This window comes from Pan troglodytes, chromosome 6 (assembly GCF_028858775.2).
Source record: "Pan troglodytes isolate AG18354 chromosome 6, NHGRI_mPanTro3-v2.0_pri, whole genome shotgun sequence".
In the NCBI taxonomy this organism is placed as follows: Eukaryota; Metazoa; Chordata; class Mammalia; order Primates; family Hominidae; genus Pan; species Pan troglodytes.
Window position 1 is genome coordinate 56,299,361 of NC_072404.2, and position 22,000 is coordinate 56,321,360.

General features: G+C 42.1%; 1 protein-coding gene across 4 annotated transcripts in view; it reads right to left on the bottom strand.

The window, feature by feature from the left end:
• DDC (dopa decarboxylase) overlaps positions 1 to 22,000 on the bottom strand; it is a 104,918-nt gene that overhangs the window by 11,239 nt on the left and 71,679 nt on the right. For all 4 annotated transcript variants that reach the window (XM_003318447.4, XM_519096.5, XM_009453062.5 and 1 more), the window contains exons 10-11: positions 7,914 to 7,990; positions 4,746 to 4,765 (exon numbers count right to left, since the gene is read on the bottom strand). In XM_003318447.4, the coding sequence (XP_003318495.1) occupies positions 4,746 to 4,765; positions 7,914 to 7,990 (97 nt within the window). The remainder of the gene's footprint in view (positions 1 to 4,745; positions 4,766 to 7,913; positions 7,991 to 22,000) is intronic.

Genomic DNA, 22,000 nt, shown 5'->3' on the forward strand with positions numbered 1-22,000 from the left:
TTCAGCACGGGCGCTGTGTTCCAAAATCATTCCTCGACTGGTCAACCTCCTACAAATTAAAATGTTAGATTTCAGTCTAACATTTGGAAGAATACCAAGGTAAACTTAATTTCTGTGGTCCCGGAGTGAAAATGCACACAATCTAATTGAATGCTCACTCAAATGTGGCTCCAAATGTTGTCATGTTCTCTCCAGAGACTGAATTAGATGCACTGTCCCCTCCCCCAATATGCTCCTGGGTGCCTGCAGTAGACAGCTGTGACCCCTGTGTACCCAGCCTCACCTCCTGCCAGACTAAGTTCCCAGAGGAAAGGGACTCTGTCTTATTTGCCTTTTTAGTCCCAGCCCCAAGCCCAGCACCTGGCTTGGCATGGCGCGGCCAGCCCACATTTTGTGGAAGATTGTTGATGGACGTACTTAAATAAATCAGGAGTAAAACCCATTTGACCCTCATTCATGGGTCATCTGAAAGGATTCTTTATGTAGAAGTCAATTCATATTTGATGCTTCCCGGACATCAAATGAGCTATTTCCTGGTACTTTTTCCTCCACAGTTGATCATTTTTAAACCTGTATTTTGTCCCATTTTTGATAAGCCATCAACATCTTCCAAAAGATGCAGTTTCCTCATCCAAATAGCATGCAGGGCTGCATGGCTCAGTGGCTTGTGACCTAGGTCCGTGGTCCTGTCTTTCAATAGGTTCAGCAAACTTTTCTGAACCTCTGTCTCCTCCCCTATGAAACAGGCATAATGATGCCCACTTTACCCAGGACCGTGCAAACTGGAGGCAAATGGTGCTGTCTTACATCTTCAGTGTGCCGTTCACCATCAGAAAGAACACAGAGCTCTCTTGCCACACCTCGCGTCCTGAACAGCCTCCTCCTGGGACTAACACTCCGTCCTCGTGCCCTCATCTACTGACGGGGGATAGAACTACCAGGGTCTGCTCATCCTTTTCACTCCACACTTCCTCACTGGCCCAGTAGGCAGCCCACTATCCAGGGATCTTCTCCCCAGACTGATGGATCTTCTCCCCAGACCGCCTTAGGTTTGGGTTTCCAGCCTCTTTGAACAAAATGAGAATGTCTATGATATTCCTTCCCATTCCCTGCTGAGCCCAGCAAAGCAAATGCTCTGGGGACATTTGCCTGGAATTCACATTCAAGGTGGGAATCATAGAGGAGCCTGAGAGGTGCATGTGAGCACAGAGAGGGAAAGAGGTCACTGCATTGTAGCTAAAATAGCAGCAAAGAGAAGATGCCGGGAAATATGGCCAGGGACATCCCTGGGTTGTGGCAGATGGAGAGGGTTCAGTAAAAGGCAGTGACACTTGTGCCTGCACCCAAGGGATAGAAAGAGCAAAGCTGGGCTGAGAGGTGCCCTGGGGGCTCTGCACACCAGGGGCCCTGAGGCTGCTCCCACACTCACACCTGGCCAACTTGTGTGTGCTTTCCCGGTGGCTGCCCGGGGCTGTCGCCACATGGCCACTCCTGCTTTCTGGGGCTGGTATGCTGAGGCCTAATGCCTGTGCTTCGCATTTAGAAGCCCCTCTGCTCCAGAACAGCTTTCACCTTCTGCATTCCATCTTTCATAAGGTTCATGCATTTGTCCCCTCATCAGCCATGAAACATTGGCTGTGAACACATGATGTGCCATCTCCGGCCCTCTCTAGGAACACAGCAGCACAGAAGGCCAATTACCCCAGAGAGCCTCCCAAGCCTGGTGGATGGATGCCAGTGGGGCTGGGCTGCTGTGGTGCTTCCCATCTGCCTGGGTTCCTTTAGAAGCAACAGGCAGCCAAACAAGGACTGTCCCCACATGGCTCCTGACTCATGCACTGCCAGCCATAGTGCCAGGGACCTCAGCATCATCGCCTGCCACAAGCGGCAAGAGGAGAGCTGGCAGGCAGAGGACTAGCTAAGGACTTGGGGCATGTCCTCTTGGGCCACAAAGGGCAGGCTGGATGATCGAGGTGTCTCAGGTGTGTTTCAGAACAGGCATCAGGGCCTGCGTGGTCTGCGCCTCTGTCTCCCTCAGTGGCCTTGGAGTCTTGGAGGTGGCTTTGGGCCTCACTCACCTCTGAGTAGCTGCAGGAGCAGCTCATAGCTCCTGGTTGGAAAGGGAGTGCCAGTCAAGGGGCTGCCTTGAGATAAGGTGAAAGAGATCCAGGTCTCACAGCAGGACCAACAGGGTGGGGAGTACAGGGGCTGCTCAAAGGATGCTTTGAAAGTAGGGCTGGAGCACAGGTTGCTGATGCTTGACCTTTCCTTAACTGAGGCCAATGCCTTTCATTAAGCTAGTAGAGATAACTAGTAGAGATAACTAGTTGAAGTAACAGAAGGACAAACGCTTTTCAAAGAATGCTTGGCCCATCAAGGCAAGGTGAATGGTGGGCTCAAGTCTTCTGGATTAGCAGTGGGGAAAGGGCCTGAGGTGCTGAGGAGAGTGAGGCTCAGCACTAAAGACAGAAGGGGACAGAAAGACCCCATGAGGGTCAGGGACTGGTGGTGGAGGGAGTAGGATGAAGAACCTAGGGTTGGGAAGAAGGAGTGAGCCCTGAGGACTGGAAGGCCCTGGATGGAGCAGAAGAACAGGCTGGGGAAGCCTCAGGCAAGCCCTGCCACCTTCGCAGTCCTGCGGGCGGGTGCCAGTACAGATCTGTGATTCTTGGTGAACGGTAGAAACTGTCTGAGGAGATCATGTTCCCTGAGCTGCTAGATGCGGGCAGAGCTGGGCTGGTTTTTGTCTTGGGCAATGTAACATAAGCCAGCATTGCTGGGGATTGTGCCCCAGGCCTTTGAAAGACAGTGCCAAATTTATCTAAAAGGACTTTGGTTCCTAGAGGACTTGTTAGTCAATACGGAGTTTTTAGCAAAGCCTATGTTATTTTATGTGAACCGGAGATAGTGTTGTGCCTTTTTTTCTAATGATATCTAAGCTGGGAAGGAGCAACATTAAAAAATAATAAAATAAAAGGCATGAAGTGTTCGTGCCTGTTACCCCATTTTCAGTCTCATGCTGCAGGAAGCAGCTCATCCTCAGCAGAAAGCTGGATGTGCTAGATGCCCACTGCATAGTCATTTAGGAAAGCAAGGGACTTTCCCAGGGAAGTAGTTAAATAACAGGGAAATAATTATACCATATAACATGGGATTCTCTGTAGATTTTCTGTACTTACTAAGGCTGTGGAGGAGTGGAGAAGGTATTGCAATTTTAGTTTCGGTGCCATGAGAACCAGCTGCAATGTCGTTTGTACAGCATGTGGCCCTCATGCAACGTGAAGTCTGAGAAAGGCCATGAGCCAGAGGAGGAGACAGAAACACAGGCCACAGCGGCGCGAGGATGCAAGGTCAGGGTAAGCTGGTCCTCAGGTTATTTTTAATATTATTGTCATATTTTCCCTTCAATAATAACTTTCTAAAAGATAAGTGAGATTGACAATGGGGATTTATATGAAAGTTTTAAATGGCATCATCCATGGATCTTCCCAGTGTGCCCTTATGTGCACACACCCTGGCCTTTCTCCCTGGGTGTGGAGCTGGGTGGTCCCAGGCAAACTTTGCCAAAACTGTCCTAGGACCAGCCTTGATGGCTTGGGAAGGTTTACTGCTGCCCCCCGCCTCCTGGCTCACAGCTGTCACAAGAAGAAGGCAAGCTACCCATGCCTTTGAGGGGCAGCCCCTGCTGGGTCATCATCACACCGGCTGCTGACAATGTTTGCTCCAAACGCACTTAGACACACACCTCTGTCGGGAAATGGCAGCCTCTGCTTTGATGATGTCTGGTGCCCACCACACGTGGACACAGGTCTTTTTTTTTTTTTTTTTTGAGACAGAGTTTCACTCTGTCACCCAGGCTGGAGTGCAGTGGCATGATCTCGGCTCACTGCAACCTCTGCCTCCCAGGTTCCAACGATTCTCCTGCCTCAGCCTCCAGGGTAGCTGGGATTACAGGTGCCTGCCAGCACACCCAGCTAATTTTTGTATTTTTAGCACAGATGGGGTTTCACCATGTTGGCCAGGCTGGTCTCGGAGACCTGACCTCAGATGATCCACCCACCTCAGCCTGTCAAAGTGCTGGGATTACAGGAGTGAGCCACAGCACCCGGCCACAGGTCATCTCTTGATGGCAAAAGACAGCCAGCTCAGTGGCCACACCTCTGTTCCCCCTGAGTTTCACCCTCCCCCTTGGGTTCTATTCTTTTGATAAGCCTCGCAGTACTGCCTTTGGTCCCAAATTCCTTTCCAGACTAACACTAGAACAACCTGGCATTTTCAAAGTATGCCTCATTCAACACTTGTTTCAAATAAAAACGAGAGAGGACCAATGCATTTGAGACTAGGCTGCTGAGATGACTGGCCCCACCTGGGAGCCTTTTCTGTTCCCTGACTCCTCCCTCACTCTCCCACTGCCGCCACCAGTGCAGCCCCAGGCACACAGCAGCCCAGGGCAGAAGGGCCTTTTCCTTCCAGAGGAATGAGGGGCAGAAGCTCCTTCCCCCTCCCCAGGAGCAAAGTCCAGGGTCCAGGTTTCCCCCTCCTAACCTGAGACCTCTGACTGGGGGGCTCAGCAGAGCTGCCCGCCACCTGGCAGGACCCCCCTAATTTGTCAGTTAGGACCCAGTTAGAAGGTGCCCACCAGTGCGTGCTGATCATGAGAGTGGGGGAGGAGATGCGTGACAGCTGTGGCGTAGCCCCCCAGCACTCCACTAGCATTTGAGATTACAGTGGAATCTCCCACTTACCCGGTAGTCAGTGATAAGCCCTGGAGAAAGGAGAAAGAAAAAGAAAAAAGAAATCGTTAGACAGGTTTGTTGATCACACGCTAATCCTTTTCATTTTCCAGGTAAATTTCCTGTGTCTTCTAAGCCAGAAATAAAACTGCCCAGAGGCTGGGTCTGGGTGTTCTTTGTGGCACTTCCCAGGGTAACATATTCTAAGGGAGTGTCCCGAGAACAGGATGCCCAAAACACAAATTGGAAATGTTACACTCTCAATAGACCCCCATTAGTTTTGCTTTCTGCAGTTACATAGCATGAACATCTGAGGTTTCATCTAGTGCCCAGTAGAGAGTTAGCATTCAGATCATGTAAATCGTTCATCATTCATTCATTCATGCATGGGAAAGTGAATTTGTGATATATGGAGTGATTAGAATATTTTAAAAAGAAGAGAATGAAACTCTTGGTGGGATTATTCATCTCTGTATCCGTGGATCTTAGCAGATCTTAGTTCAGTATCTGGGACAGAGCAGACACTCAGTGAATATCTGCTGAGTCAGTTTTAACATCCAGGGATCAGTGGCTCCACATTGGTTATGAAAAATGGCTGATTTGCTTTTGAGCCTCCCCTCATGCCTAAAGCAGCAAATCCCAGGACCATAAAGGAGAAAGAACCCTGGATGCAGGCTCAGAGACGGGAGTTTCTATTAATACAAGTGAACCTGCGCAAGGCATCAGGTGAGGATTATGACAACATGCTGCAGTCCTGCTGCAAAGATCGGTGGAAAAGGGAGTCTCGTGCTCTGGGAGTAGATCCACGAATGTGGGCTGGACCAGGCACATCAGTGTTCCCTACTTCCACAGTCAACAGGGGCTGTGGCAGGGCCATAGCAGGCCCTGACCATGCTCAGCTGGGACAAGCTGTCCACCTAATACAACCCACGCCCCACCCTGCACTTCATCCACTGCACAGGAGTGCCTACATTGTATTTACAAGAACATCTGAAGTCACCACTTGGTATCATTCCCTAATAGTTATTTTCTCCACTAGCATAAAAAATGGCAGTGCTGGGAGGAGATGCAAGACCTCCACCCCCTGTTTTATGAGTGACCCTGAGATGGAAGCCCAAAGTCATACAGCCTATCTCAACCCATACGCAGTACTCTCCTTTACGACACACGGCCTCTCATTAGTAAGAGAGCTTGTTAAACAAACATAACATCAGTAGCAGCATCTGGCAATGATTCACAGAAACCACTGCAAATGAAACAACAACACTCAACAGAGTGCATGCAGGAAGCACTCAGTAAGAAATTGTCGAGGCCAGGCGTGGTGGCTCACACCTGTAATCCCAGCACTTTGAGAGGCCAAGGCAGGCAAATCGCTTGAGCTCAGGAGTTCAAGACTAGCTTTGGCAACATGGTGAAACCCTGTCTCTACCAAAAAAAAAATACAAAAAATTATCTGGGCCTTGTGCTGTCTGTGGTCCCAGCTACTTGGAAGGCTGAAGTGGGAGGATCACTTGAGCCTGGGAGGTGGAGGCTACAGTGAGCCAAGGTTGCACCACTTGCATTCCAGCTTGGGTGACAGAGCCAAACCCTGTCTCAAAAAAAAAAAAAAATTGTCAAAGAACCAGATAATTGTCATGAATGAAAATGAGGGAATGACCCACCTTTTTAGTTTCTATTACTGCACCATCTGATACGGTAGCTAGTAGCCACATGTGGCTGTTGACATTTAAATTTAAGTTAATTAAAACTAAAGGAAATTAAACTTTAGTTCTTCAACAGACGAGCCACGTTTCAAGCACTCAGTAGCCACATGCGGACTGGTGGCTGCCATATTGGGTGGTGTAGAATTATAGAAGATTTCCCTCATTGCAGAAACTTCTACAGGAAAGAAAAGCTGGAGGCTTTCAGTAGAAGAATTCAGATACAGTGTCTAATTAGTGCAAGTTCCTATCTGCTTCTCCGTGAATCTGCTTCCTTATGGACGAGTAAAGAACTGGCCCAGTTAGAAGCTTCCTTGCACTATTCTTTACTGTTAACATAAAGAAATGACAAACCTCTTAGCCAGTAGTTTCCTCTGACAATGGTTTTACTTGAACTGTGGACTACTTAATAGGTCTTATGTGCCTCATAAGACGTAAAACTTCATGAGATACCTGTGGGAAGGGCAGCTTGTATATTGGTAATTGGTAGGTGGTGCAGAGTTAAAACAAAACAAACAATGCATTGAACAAGACTGGTAAGAAATACAGCAATATATTAGCAATGTTTGCATTTGAGTGGTGGGATTACGGGAATTTTCTGGCCCAGCATTGACTCTATTTTCCAAATGTACATCTTTAATAATAAGGAATACATCTTCAAAGCCTACATGACTAGTGTAACCACTTTACCTCCTCACCAGCATTGTGACAGAATTTTCAGTTATCAAAAAAATTCTATTTATTTTGGTTCTAGTTCAACGCCTACCATTAATTGGCCAGATACACTGGCCCAAGTCAAATGAGACGACATAGGTGAAGTGCAAAAGCCAAGAATTGTGCATTCCCTGCTGTGGACCCAGAGCAGCCTGTGTCCCCTGATGCCACTTGATAACTGCCCACTCATCCCCTCCCTGCTAGATGTTGCAGGTGGGTGCTGAGCCTCCTTGGCTGTCACCAGCGCCAGTCACAGAGAGCAGGCCTACTGACCAAATGACTTAGGTGCACCTTTGTGTGCTGATCTGAGCCTTGGCTTCATCTTATTTTCTCTTCCCTCACCAACCCTACTCAACCTTCTTCATTTACTTTGCCCCCTCATGGTATTGGTGGAAGGTGATGCAAAGCCTTTTTGTAGACATTATGGCTGTCATTATGTTAAAGACGTTTCCTTGTCTGCAGGCGGTATGCTTGCCCATATTAAAATCCCATGGCTGTGCCCACCTGCCCCTGCTCCTGCAATGAGCCCAGCAGGTTCTCAGTGCTTCTAGAGCAGGAGCCTCCCCCAGGGAGCCTCCCCAAGCCTCTTTACCAACCCACAGGGAGTGGGCTACAAGGGCAAATCCAGGAATGCACAGCACCCCGTCTTCTCTGTGAGAGCCTCCTTGGATATGGATGGTCTTCCCCTAACTCCCAGGGACCTCCAGGGCAGCTCTGAGGGGAACAAGACCAGAAACAGTCCACAGAAAGCAGGCTCACATCTTACCTGAATCCTGATGGCTGTGCTTCAGGTAAGTGGGGTCCAGTCTAAAGGCTCCCGTTAAGTCTGTTCTCTTTTTCACCCTGGTTTTAGAGAACAAATGAAAGGGCTGATAACCAAGTACCCTAGACTGGACCACCTCTCCCCTCTCCCCACCTGCCTCAGCTCAGGCACCTGCTCCCAGCCCTGCCCTGAACACCACTCTGTCTGCACGGCCCTGTCTCTGCTCCAAGTACCTGGGGAGGGCGTCTTAGAATAAAAAATAAATATTTGGTCTTTGTTACCAGTTCCTGGCACACAGCTCCTAAAACTCTTGAGATCTCCTAGTGATAAGAGTGCATTTTGCATGTTAATAAGATAGCTGGCAGCTGGGGTCTCCTCGATGGCTTCTAATCTCCAGGGAGGGTAGGGGGCTGGAGATGAGTTGGCCAGTGATTTAAGCAATCATCCCTACTGAATGAAACTCCGTTAAAAACTCCTAAGTGGCAGGATTGGAGATCTCTGGGTTGGTAAATGCTTCATGATGCTGGGATGGTGGCATACACAGAGAGGGCATGGAAGCTATGTGACCTACCACCCCACTTGTACTTTGCCATTGCATTTCTTTGTTTGTACTCTTTATAACCTGTAAACCTAAGTAAAATGCTTTTTTGAATTCTGTGAGTTGTTCTAGTAAGTTACTGAACCTGGGGCAAGGGATATGGGAACCCCCCTGAGTTTGTAGCCACGGTGGACAGAACTGTGGGTAACCTGGAGACCCAACACTGTAACTGGCATTTGAAGTGGGGGCCGGCTGATGGGACTGAGCCCTTAACCCTGTGGAGTCTGACACTACCTCTAAGTAGTTACAGTCAGAATAGGAGTGAGTTTCGGACACCCAGCTGGTGTCTGCAGAGTTGGAGAATTGGTGTCAAGAGGGAAAACCACAGAGGTTAGCATTTGCCCCTCTCTCTCTTTCCAGGGACAGCATAGTGCCTGGCCCTGCTGGCATCAGTAAGTGTGTGTGGGGTGAAAATCCCAAGGGCTAATGAGACAGAAGGCCAGGATGCCCTGGGCTGCAGACAGGGGTCCTCTTTCACCTGTCTGCACACAGAGCACTCACACTGGTAGTCATTCTGCAAAACTCGGACCCAAACTCTCACTGGGCTGGCCTTTGAAGGGCCTGTGCTTCACGGTAATTGCCATTGCTCTGCTTCATTGGCAGTGTGGTGACACCATCACAAAGCAATTTTGTAGCAAATAAAGTATCCTAAGGGCAAACTAGAGAAGAAATGTTAATCTGACAGTAGCTTAGGCTTGAAAACAAATAAAACGTGAGAGTCCCTGAAAGACAGAACCCAGTGAGCACAAAATAGGATGCTGAAATGTGGCTTACCAAGGAGGTGAGAGAGAGGCTGGATTTATCTATAAATGGTCATTGAGCCTTTATTTTTGTTTTAAGGTTAAAGACAGACAAAGTCAGTAGGAATAATAAGCTGTCTAGTGTATATTCTTTCTTTGACTTGTGGAAGAAAATTGATTGCACCTAATTTTGTGTGTGTATAGGAATTTTCTTGCATCATAGGCATTTTATGGGGAGCCACTGGTTGTGGGGGGAGGTACTTTGGGTCTCTCTGCATTAGAGAAAGCTCTGTGCCTAGCCTTAAAGAGAGGGGACCAAGAGGGATGTGAATATTTATGGCTATCAGTAGAACTCTGCCCTTTGTCCACAAAGATCACACTTTCCCTTCTCATTCTCAGCAGGGGCCTTCCAGCTGTTTTTTAATTTAAAAAATTTTGCACTAATTAAAGCCATACAAAAGATGTAAAGAATAAATCACCACCCCCTGCTTATGAAATAAAACTTAAATTATAAGTATTAATAAAAGTTCAATATTCCTGTCCCTCACCTACTTCCTCTCCCTGTCCCACACAAGAGGCCACAAGGCTGAATTTGTGTTCCTACTCTTACGTAGTTCTACAAAATTTTCTCTCCAAATCCCTAAGCAATCTATATTATTTTGCACACTGCTAAACATACTGTAACATAAACTTAAGATGTATTATCTTAAATTTTATAATTCCATGCATGTTTCTATAATTTGCTTTCTTACCCCAAAATAGACCTATGAGTTTCACATTCATTCATGCGCAGGGCTCTTGCTCACTCATTTGTATGACCTCCTGGGATTTTAGTGCATGCACATATCCCAATCCATTCATTCTATCATTTCCCATTTATTGATAGACAAACTACACTGATGTGGACATGGGACCATCCCTGTGCATACTCCTGGAGCCCCTAGTGGCAGCGCCCGTCGGCCATGCATCTGCCAATGGAATAGCACAAGGTGAGCTATGTTAAGGTTGGAGGAAAGCATCTATCTACGGCCGTATTCAATAGCACCAAATCAGTCTCCACAACAGTTGTGCAGTCTGCAAGCTCCTCTTCCATATGCTGGTCAACGTTTAGTATGAAGAGACTATTGTAAACAACCTATAGTGTTTTACTGGGATTTCAATTTACATTTCTGATTACTAAGGAGGGTGAGTAACTTTGTATTTATTAAGCATATCTGTTTCCTCCTTGATAAAGAATTTTTTATTCATTTTTCTGTTAGATTGCTTATCTTGTCATATTGGATTGCAACAATTCTGTAAACATTAGAAGCCCTAATTGGAATATGTGGGGTCTGTTTCTGGCTCTCTCTTCTAATGTGCTCTACCCGTCTGTGCCCGCGCTGGTGCTACATGAGTTCAGTCGTGGTTACTTTACACACACACGTTGATATTTAAGGAGGCAACTTCCTCACTATATTTTTTTTCACAATTATCTTGGCTATTCTTGGCTCATATAAATATTATGCCAGGATATTTATTAGAATTGTGCTGAGGTCTAATATCGAGTCTTCTTTATGAACATATCATCCTACTTAGGACTTCTTTAATGACTTCCAAAAAAGTATAGAATTTTCTCCATATAAATCTGAACAGGTTTGGATATGTTTGTTCATAGTAAACATATCTTTTCTTGCTATTATAAAGAGTGTTACCTTTGTAAAAATTACACATACTGTTTAATGTAGATGTAAAAAAATGCAACCTTAAAAATGTTAGTGTATCTAGACATCTTGCTGGGTTCTTTTATTAATAATACTTTGAGGATTCTCTTTTTATTGAGGTTACATCATCTGACAATGAGAGTTTTATGTCTTCCATACTGATCCTTACATGTTTACTTCTTTATCTTTTTTTTTTTTAAATTATTATGGAGGTTAGGAAAGTCCAGTGTTGAATAGAAGTGCAGATTATGGGAATCCTCATTTTTTTCTGATTTTAAAGGGAGTGCTTCTAATATTTCACCATTAAGTATAGGTTCACTATGTTTTTTGGTAGTTACCTTTTATCAGATTAAGAAGTTCTCTGCTGTTCCGATTTTACTAAGACATTTTGTCCTGAAATGTTGTTGACTTTTATCTAATGCTTTTTCTGCATCTAATATGATAACTTTTTTTCTCCTTCTCTGTTAACATGGTGACTAGCACTTTAAATATCTTCTACTATTAAACCATCCTGCCATATCCAGATTAAACACAGTTTGGACATGGTATACTATATTTTTTAAAATCTCATTGGATTTTATTTGCTAATGTTTGACATAGAATTTTTACATTTAAGTTTGTGAGATTGTTTATAGCTTTTCTGTCTCAGCTTCTTATCTGGTTTTAGAATCAAATTTAGACTGGCTTCAAGATATAAGAGGCAGTGTGGCCTCTTTTGCTGCTCTCTGTGAATTATACTTAGGATTGGACTGATAAGTTTCCTGCAGTTTAGGATACTCATTATTTAAGAATTTGGGTATTTCTGGCCATGTGCAGTGGCTCACACCTGTAATCCCAGCACTTTGGGAGGCCGAGGCAGGAGGATCACGAGGTCAGGAGATCGAGACCATCCTGGCTAGCACAGTGAAACCCCGTCTCTACTAAAAATACAAAAAAAATTAGCTGGGCGTGGCGGCGGGCACCTGTAGTCCCAGCTGCTGGGGAGGCTGAGGCAGGAGAATGGTGTGAACCTGGGAGGCGGAGCTTGCAGTGAGCCAAGATCGCGCTACTGCACTCCAGCCTGGGCGACAGAGCAAGACTCCATCTCAAAAAAAAAAAAGAATAATAATTTGGGTATTTCTGCTGTAAGAAAATTTTACTATTGACATGTTGTATTAACAATAAGATTTTTCAGGTTTTCTATTTACTCTTGAGTCAGTTTTGGTATCATGTTTTGTTGTAGTTATTGAATATATGTGTTTATGGGCAATTCTTGGCATGATGTTACTCATAATGCTCCCTTACTATTTTCGGAAATCTCTGAAGTATCTGTAATTGTGCCATTGTATTTTCTACTACAAGTTAATCTGTGTCTTCTTTATTTTTGACCTATCTTTCCAGAGATCGTTTATGTAATTAGGCAGGCCAACTACCAACATCTGGCTTTGTCGATCCTCTCTGTTGGGTCTTTTTTGTGTATTTTGTTACATTTCTTAATTCTTATTGTTTTCTTCCTTTTACTTTTTGGAGGTTTATTTTGTTGCTGCTTTCTAGCTTAATTTTGATACTTAGCTTATGATTTTCTGGCTTTCCTCTTTTCAACTGATGTCTGTTTTGTAGGTGCTGCTTTAGCTGTGTGTGGCAAGTTTTGTTGCATCTTTCTTTTTGTTCAATTCTCAGTATTTGCAGCTTCCCATTATACTTTATTCATTGGCCCATGTTTCTAATGGGCCTGTGGTAGTCGCCTCTTTAATATTTAGGTACTAAATTTGCATTTCTTGTTAAGATTTAATGGATATTATAAAGAGAAAGAATTTTATGGAAACAGATGTGTATGTGTACTTGAGGACATACATGGGCACACACACACACGCACACAGAGAAACATGCTTTTGTGGCACCAAAGTCACCTCACATGGTGACCTCACCTGCATGAGACTTTTGGTGAGGAAAGCCTCTCTCTGTAACCAGACACATTCCTAGGGGATCAGGAAAAGGACCCTTGTGTTGGGTTGAAAGCCTGGCTCCTTACGTTTTCTTTTTTAAAAAATCTACAACACTACATAGTGCTCACTGAATGAGCACTCACGTGACCTCCTGGTCCCAATAACATCCATAAAAAATTCAAGATAATAAAGGGTTCCCAGATCTAAGTGCAAAGAATCCAAATAGATAAATAGAAAACTATCCATTAAGACTTTTAAAACAAGTTCTAGAATCAAGTCTCAACGATTACTAGAATGATTAAAACTGTTTCAGAGAAATAGAATTTTTAAAAACCTCCCAATGCAACAGAAGTGTACAAACACTATAAAATAATTTGTGGCAAAATTTAACATTTTGGGGGAAAAAAAACAGGCCATCTTTTAAATGTGGATAATATATGCCTTTCGTGTGTGTGGAATTTGAGTCTTTCTTTGGAGATCTGATATTAAAGAGGCAATAAGCTCTGGACAGAATGGCTCACATTTACAGATAAGAGATTCAGAATATCAAATGAACAATAAGAAGCTTATGAACAGAATAATTATTTCACTATAAAATGTATTTACTATGCTTATAATGATTGCCAGTTTCAGAAACTTCAATTATTTTGTCTATTTCAGTATTTAAAGAGTACAACCAAAGTGTTTATGTTAAATTATGGACTAACCATTAGTAAAATTTCATTAAACAAAAGAGAAACACTTCTAATTTTAAAGAATACAAAGAAACCAGTGAAAGCAATAAAAAATCCATTTATATGTTGTTTACTGAATTAGTGAAATTTTAAAAGACACTTTAAAAATTCACCACTTAGGATTTTTTTGCTTAGTTTAAACTCTTAGGAATCTAGAGGAATATTTGTCCTTTTGTGAATTCTGGTTCTTACAAGTGTCCTTATTATCTGTGTTCTATTGTGTTAAGGTAGATCACGTTACTGTAATCTTCTCTTAGACTGTCAAAATATTTATTTTTATTTCATGATATCTGGACAGTGTGAAAAAGCCTCTGAGTAGAGATTCTCAGCCCTCACTCTCCCCACTCCCTGTCTCCATGTTACAAGGCACCATTCGCAAACAGGCAGGGGAAGCCAACCTCGACCAAGCATGATCAGTGGATCCTGCCTCTTTGATGGGATAATAATATAGTCCCTAAAAAGCTTATGAACAGAATAATGAATTCATTATGAAGTATACTTGCTGTACTTGTAATCATTGCCATTTTAATGTAACGGTGTCTAGAGGAAGGGATGCTGTGTTCCACCTACTTGTCTTTTGCTCTGAGGCTGTACATCCTGGGCTAAAATTCGAGACTACTTCCAGTGTTTACAGTGAAAACCAAGTCAATAACAGCTTGAACAAAAGTGACCCTGATTTTGGCTCATTTACACCAAAAAACAGCTCTCATTCTCCAGCTTCTATATCCATAAGAAGTGATCCCAGTGGGTTCTATGTGCATCTTTTTGTTTGTGTTTGTATTTGTAAAACGTATGTTGCTTTGCGTGCATGCACTCTTGGTTTGCATACTGCCAGATACAGCACAGGCCACTGTGTCAGCAAGGCAATGTGAAGACTATCCACTGTGGAATGAAGAAAATAAGTTTTTGGTGGTAAGAAAATGAGGAAAAAACAGGGATGTGGGTGTTTGGGTATAGTGAGATCAAATGAAAATATAAGTTTCATAGCTATCAAATAAACAAATCAGTAAGTAGATGATCATTAAGATTATGGAGTTTAAAATAAGCTGACCTGGTTTAAATCCTTAGATATGAGGCTTATGGCTTTAACTAGTGATTTCTTGTGAGCGCTGTTATGGACCAAATTATGTCCCCCTTCCTCCGCATTCATATGTTGAAGTTCCACCTCCCAGGACCTCAGAATGTGACTGACTGTATTTGAAGATAAGGCCTTTAAGAGGTGATTTAGTAAAATGAGGTCATATGGTGGGGACTTTGAAAGGCAAATAAAAACCTGGCACCCCAATTCACTCTGCCAAAAGGAAAAATTAAGCTTAAAGCTAAGTCATGCAAGGAGTTGCCTTTCCTTTTGTTCCTAAGTAGAGAGCTACAGCTAAAAGGTTAAATATCTCCACTGGTAACTACTCTAAGTTCGTCTTATCTGTTGTAAAGTGCTATTTTACTGAGTGGGAGATGAATACATAATTGACTATTCCCCTGCCTGCTCCTTTTCTCTTGCAACACATGGATTACCATACCCTCCCTCTTTCCCTCCAGACAACTTTAATAGTTTAAGTAGGAAAAAGAACATTTTTGAAAACAAGCAAATGAAAAATTTTAAATATATAAGATCTGCCTCTGCCTGGGTCTGTTACGTCTATATGTTCAGATGTGTCATGTGGAAATAATATTTTGCTACCAATTATATGAAAGAGTTCTAATTAATTGGCCTAAAGAAAAGTAAGTTTTTATCAGACTAATAGAAACTAGCTCAGAGGCTTTTCAGTTCATATAGTTTTAGTAATCTTTGGTAAGATTAATTTGGTAAAGTTAGTCTCAAAACTCTCCCCAGTAATTTGAACACTTAAAGTCATATTATATTAAATTAAGTAATCCTTGATTTTTCAGGGAGAATTAGGGTTAGTAGTGTATCGTAGGATGTGTTTTTGGTAAAGTTTATAAAATACACGAGGATGTGTTTTTTGCTTAAGAAAATGTATTTTTCTAGTTTAGAGGACCTTTCTACTGGTGTTGAGATAAAAACCACTGTTTCTATTTAATCTTTTTTTTTGTAAACTGATGAGTCTGTATTGATATATCATGGCTAGAGTTCTGAAGTAAAAGCTATAGGATCTTTATTTGCATGACTGTTTATGTGTGCTTAGGTGTGTTTATGTATACATACATGCATTTTGTTATGTGTTGTGGCCACAAGGTACCAAATTGGCTTAAAAATAAAGGAGTACTCATAAATTTAGTAAATAATCCAAATGCTTTTCAAGTTCACATGACTTGAGTTAACTTTTAATAAATAAGCTGGCTTTAAAATTATTGGCCAAATAAAATTAGAAAGTCTTAAGTACTGTCAACACATATTATTGTTTAGATTTATTGGTCAAGTAGTTTTATATTTATGTTTGCTAAATATTATAAGGTGTCAATATTTGGAATGAGGGTTATAAAGCCATAAATGCAGCCCAAAAGAGAATTATCTTTGTGTAACTTTTGGTAAGTAAGGCATTTAATATTGTTGGTTTAATAGCAAACAGTTAATACTGAATTATTTGGCAAAAAGAAAAAACAAATACATTTATTTAACCTTAAGTTTTTTACATAGGTAAACACCTGAAATTCGCAGGCTATAAAATTGGTTAGCAGGGAAATAACTTTAAATGATGACCATCAGTTTTTATAAGTAATCTATTAAAAAATTAATTAGATAAATATAATAGAATAAATGCTTGTTAAAAAACGACATATAATTTAGAATCTAAAGTAACATTAAACAAAATAATAGATATTGCTTAAATGTCTGGGTCATTTCCAATTTAAAAAAAATATAGGAAAATGTTTTTCTGAAAAACAAAGTTTTCTTATTAAAAAGAATTTTTGTCTAATTCAAAGATTACTTAAAGGTCATTTCTAAAACAAGGTAAAAGGAAACAGTAAATAAAAGAGATGCAAAAAAATGTTATAAATATTAAGTGGTATTTTTGGTAAGAAAGATTAAAAGGAAAACAATTTTACATGACAAAAATGTTGTGTGATATATTTTTTGTCCTAAAATAAAATCACTGGTTATTTAAAAAAGAGGATGTTTGGGATAAAACAGAAACTCCAAGTATTCAGTAAATGGTTTGTGTAAGTCATAATAAGGTTTATCAAAAGAGAATTTATGAAAAAATATTTATGTGATCAAGTTGGCCATAATTAAAAGAAAATTATTTATAATAGTCTTTCTAGAAATTGGGCTTTGATATTAAAAATACACTAATAAATTAAAAAAATTGTTAGAACAACTAAATTTTCTTAAGGTACTGGTTTATTCTTAATAAAATTACAAGACATTTTAATTTTCATAAACCAAAATTTCAACTTTAATTTCATCTCGCTGTTTTCAGCTTTCTCTCCCCTTCAAGAGGGCCTGAGATAGTAACTCTTTCAACTTTTTATCAGCTCCTTTAACTTTTTCCTCTCTGGTTCTGACTGATGTTGTGGCCTAATTAAAAAATATATCTTAACTTAAAGATCTAAACTGAATGGTTTTCTTTGTTTGCTTGTTTGTTTGTTTGTTTTTGAGATGGAGTCTTGCTCTGTCACCCAGGCTGGAGTGCAGTGGCACCATCTCAGCTCACTGCAGCCTCTGCCTCCCGGGTTCCAGCAATTCTTGTGCCTCAGCCTCCAGGATAGCTGGGATTACAGACACGTGCCACCACACCTGGCTAATTTTTGTATTTGTAGTAGAGATAAGGTCTCACCATGTTGGCCAGGCTGGTCTCGAAGTCCTGACCTCAAGAAATCCTCCCACCTCGGCCTCCCAAAGTGCTGGGATTACAGGCATGAGCCACCACACACAGCCTAAAGCAAATGCTTTCTTCCTATATTATTCTCTAAATTCTTCTATGAAATAGAAAACTTATAACACAGGATGCACTCTTCCTATGTCTAACTAATTAAAGTCCTACGAAAACTGAGATTTAAAAAATTAAGGTTATTATATCCATATAACTTTCTGTATTGCTTCTAAAGTCATTGTACTATTACAGGACTTTGACTCCTGGGTCTAAAAAAGATACCAAGTCCAGCTAAATCTTAAACACTGACAGCAGTTAAAAGCCTCATCTTCAGACCCAGGAGAAGATGACAATCAAAATAAACTGTGTTCAAGAGACACAGGGCCAGAAATTAAAACTATTCAACCCCTCTAGGCCCAGGGACTATCAGAGTATCACAGAAGAGGTGGACACATAGATTGGAAGAGCTAATATTGACAGATAAAATTAGTTTAGTTTCTCTATAAATTAAACACTAATATCAAAGGTACACTGATGCAAGACCAGCATCTGTGTCCCTATGCCAGATTAACAAGGTTTTCTTGGGACATTAACCCATTCTTTAATTAAAAAATTATAAAAGGTTATAAAATGATTTATGGAAATTATATATTTTGGTCAAGATGATTAAAATTTAATAGATTTGTTTATAAAATTTGAGAGACAGATTTAATTGGCCTCATACTGTCTTTATTAGAGTTTATTGTTTAGAAAAGTAAGTCTCTTCTCTCAAAGAATAAAGGTTGTGAAATCTTTGAGTTATCGCTTTGGCTAAATGAATGACTGATTTTACAATGACCTCTGTGTGATCCTGTTCTGTCATTGGTTATTTTACCAAGGCTTTGATTGGAATGACATTTTCAGATTGCCTTGAGAAAATAAGGGTGACCTACAGAGCTAGTAAAAGCCTCTTAGAAAAACTGGCCCCATACCTTGTCCTTTACAGGGTCCTGACCTATGGTAAGTAAAAAATGTCACTTTCTAACAGGGCTAGGAACCTCAAGTTCTCTTGGGACCTTGAAAATAGAAAAATTCAACCAATTCATACAGGTCTCTATAGGCACAGAAAAATCCTTGACTGGGACTGAGGCTTTTAAAAAGGTCTAAATCAGCCGGGCACGGTGGCCCATGCCTGTAATTTCAGCACTTTGGGAGGCTGAGGTGGGTGGATCATGAGGTCAGGAGATCGAGATCATCCTGGCTAACATGGTGAAACTCCATGTCTACTAAAAATACAAAAAATTAGGCAGGCGTGGTGGCACGCTCCTGTAGTCCCAGCTACTCAGGAGGCTGAGGCAGGAGACTCGCTTGAACCCGGGAGGTGGAGGTTGCAGTGAGCTGAGATCATGCCACTGAGCCGAGATCATGCCACTGCACTCCAGCCTGGACAACAGAGCAAGACTCTGTCTCAACAACAACAACAACGAAAGCTCTAAATCTTAGATTCTTTATGAAAAGGTTCCAACAAAACCAATTTAAAAACAACAACAACAACAAAAAGAGCGAGAGAGCAAACCTATATGGCAAATGATTATTCTTGCTGCACTTTATCCAAATAATCAAGCCAATCATAATAGAACTAAAACTTATTTTACAAATAAATTGGCCCTATTATAATCTTGTATTTAATACAATTGGGGAACTGGAAAGAGAAAAATTATGTTTCAAAATAAACTATAGTACATCTGTAATAAGAGTCTAGCCTTGCCTAATGTTTGTCTGTTTTTATTATTTTCTACAATTTGGGCTGAATTCTAAAATTTTTCCTGGCTACAATTCTCGAAAATAATGTTGTCAGTTTTTTTTCCTTCTTTCTTTTCCTTTTTAATCGTGATTTGAAATCACTAAATATTAAGCTATGCTTTTCTTAAAGCCCTGTAAACTGAAGCTAGACAACGTCAACTTTGGAAGAAAATAACAGGAACCTATTTATATACGTAAATCACTTTCATACCTGCCTACTGACATAGGGACTTCAGAGTAATACGGTTTATGTCAGTTTTCCAGGATTGTTCTCCCTTTATTTTTGTTTGTTTGTTTGTTTGTTTCTCTCTCTCTTCCTCCACCTATTTTTTTCCTTCATGGGTCATGAGACTTTACAACCTGCTAAAAATGAGCTTTCCTAACCACGTGGGACCTGTCTAGAAATAAACTGTCTTAGTCACAAGAGGCCAGACAAAACCCCAAGACTAGAGACGCATTTTCTTCTAAAATGCATTTTCTGAAGACTTTTTTTAAAAGGGGAGGGGAAGAAATGTGAACGGAAAATAAAAACTTGGTGCCTCAATTTACTATGCCAAAGGAAAAAAAATAAGCTGGACGCTTTCATGCAAGAAGATACCCTTCCTTTTGTTCCTAAGCAGAAAGCTACAGATAAAAGTTTAAATATCTCTACAGGTAGCTACTCTATGCTCACCTTATCTTATATAAAGAGCTGATTTACTGGGCGTGAAGACAAATATATCATTGACTATTCCTCTACCTGCTCCTTTTCTCTCACAACACGTGGATTCAGTAATGTGACCATACCCTCCCTCTTTCCCCTCCAGCTTGCCTTCCCCTTTAAATACTGCCGGCCTCAAAATCATCTTTGGAGAAAGGCACAAACCACACCCTGTTTCTGTGATTCCAAGTTTATTCTTCCAGGAATGTCCCTAATCTTAGCAAAATAAAACATCTGAATTGATTGAGACCTGTCTCAGATACTTTTTGGTTAACAGGCCCTAATCCAATGTGACTGGTGTCCTTATAAGAAGAGAAAATTTGGACACAGGTAAACAGAAGGAAGACCATGTGAGGACAGGGAGAAGACAGCCATCTGCAAGCCCAGGAGAGAAGCCTCAGAAGAAACCAGCCTGCTGATGGCTTTATCTCAGACCTCTGGCCTCTAGGACTGAGATAAATCATCTCTTGTTTAAGCCACTTGTCCATGGTACTTTGTTAAGCCAGCCCTAGCCAACTAATGCAGGCACAGTGCCCCCAAACAGTAAAGATCAGCAATTTCTGTGTTAAAACACAAATCTTTCAAAAATCAGATTTCATCTATCAACATTCATGCCATTTTTATAGTGTCATGGGACAAAACCTGGGGTTTTGGAGAGATCTGATTTTTCCAGGTACACAGCATCTCACCAAATGCTTTGACTCTTGTTCTGTCGAGAACGCACCGGCTCAGGAGAGAAAGAGCACATTCTCTATTGCAATTTAAAAACATATTTTGGAGCCTTTCAAGCCCATAGGAAGGTAAGAGGTTCCTCAAGTATTGCAACCACCCTGCCCCACCACTGTCGCCCACTCCAGAGGATGGGAACTAACCCCATCACCCTTCTCTTGTGGCAGACTTCCAGACACCGCAGGCCTCTCTTGTGTCTTAGGGCTTACGTTTAATTCCTTCTACAAGGAATTAAACTCTGTCCTCTCTCCCTTTTCCAAATGGCCTGGCCTCATCCCTGTGTGTCCTGTGTCTCTTCCCTACATCACCTCCACTTTGTCAAATTTCCCCTCACAGGCTGGTGGCTGAACTGAACCCCGAGCGCCGGGGAAGAGTTGTCCGGGAGAGATGAGCGCACAGCCGCCAACTTGCTGGCATCAGCTCTGCAGCGTCTGCGGCAGCCTCGGGGCATCAGCTCTGCGGCAGGCACTCCACGTCCCGAAAGGCTCAACTCCTTCTCACCACCGCACTGACTAAGCAGGTTTTCTTCAGCCTTAACATACGCACTAGTTGTCTGGACCTGAGGGCAGGACGCCGCATTCATTATACTCCTTATCGTGTGTCAATATTTGCCTCCAAGATTAGGGACCCAAAATATTTCTGGTCCCTGACCGCTTCAGTTTCCTCATCTGTAAAGAGAGCGTGGCAATGTCTGTGTCCCTCAACACAGGGCTGTCGTGGGGGTCCAGAGAGCTACGAGAGGTTAGGGACTTAGAACGGAGCCTGGATGTACCTATCCGCAGTCACTAAACAGCCTTGCTGATATCACTGTTCTATCCAGGCATTGAGGAGAGCCTCAGGGCGCACGAGAACCCCTCCTCCGGACAGCCCATCAGCCCTCGCCCTGCTCAAGGGTGGTTCTAGGGCTTCCTTTGTGGAAGGCATCTGAGGACGCCTGCCCCTTGCAAAACAAAAGCATGTAGGGAGAGCCACTTGTTCCCGCCAGAGCCTGTGGATGCTCTGCCTGGTCCCTCCGAACTCCAGCTCCCTTAGAGGATTTTCCCCACTGACCAAAAACCTCAGCAGAGCGGATTTACATTTCAATCAAAGTTACCCCTCGAATAAAGGGACCTCTGGCACACGGTGCAAACTGTCCTCACTGTGTTCCACCTTGGGTGAAACAGAAAAACACAACCACAAGAATACAAAAGAATACTCACATTCATAACGGCCATGTCTTTCATAAATACTTATTTCAGACAAAATTAAGTCTGAAATGCCCACATACCAACTGGTTTTAAAATTATATAGCAGAAGTTTGGGGAAAAAGACTGACAAAAAATAATTTGATTTGTATACAAGTAAAGGACTAGAAATGTGGTTAGCCTTAAAAAAAAAAAAAAAAAAACAGGAAAAGGTCAAACGGATAT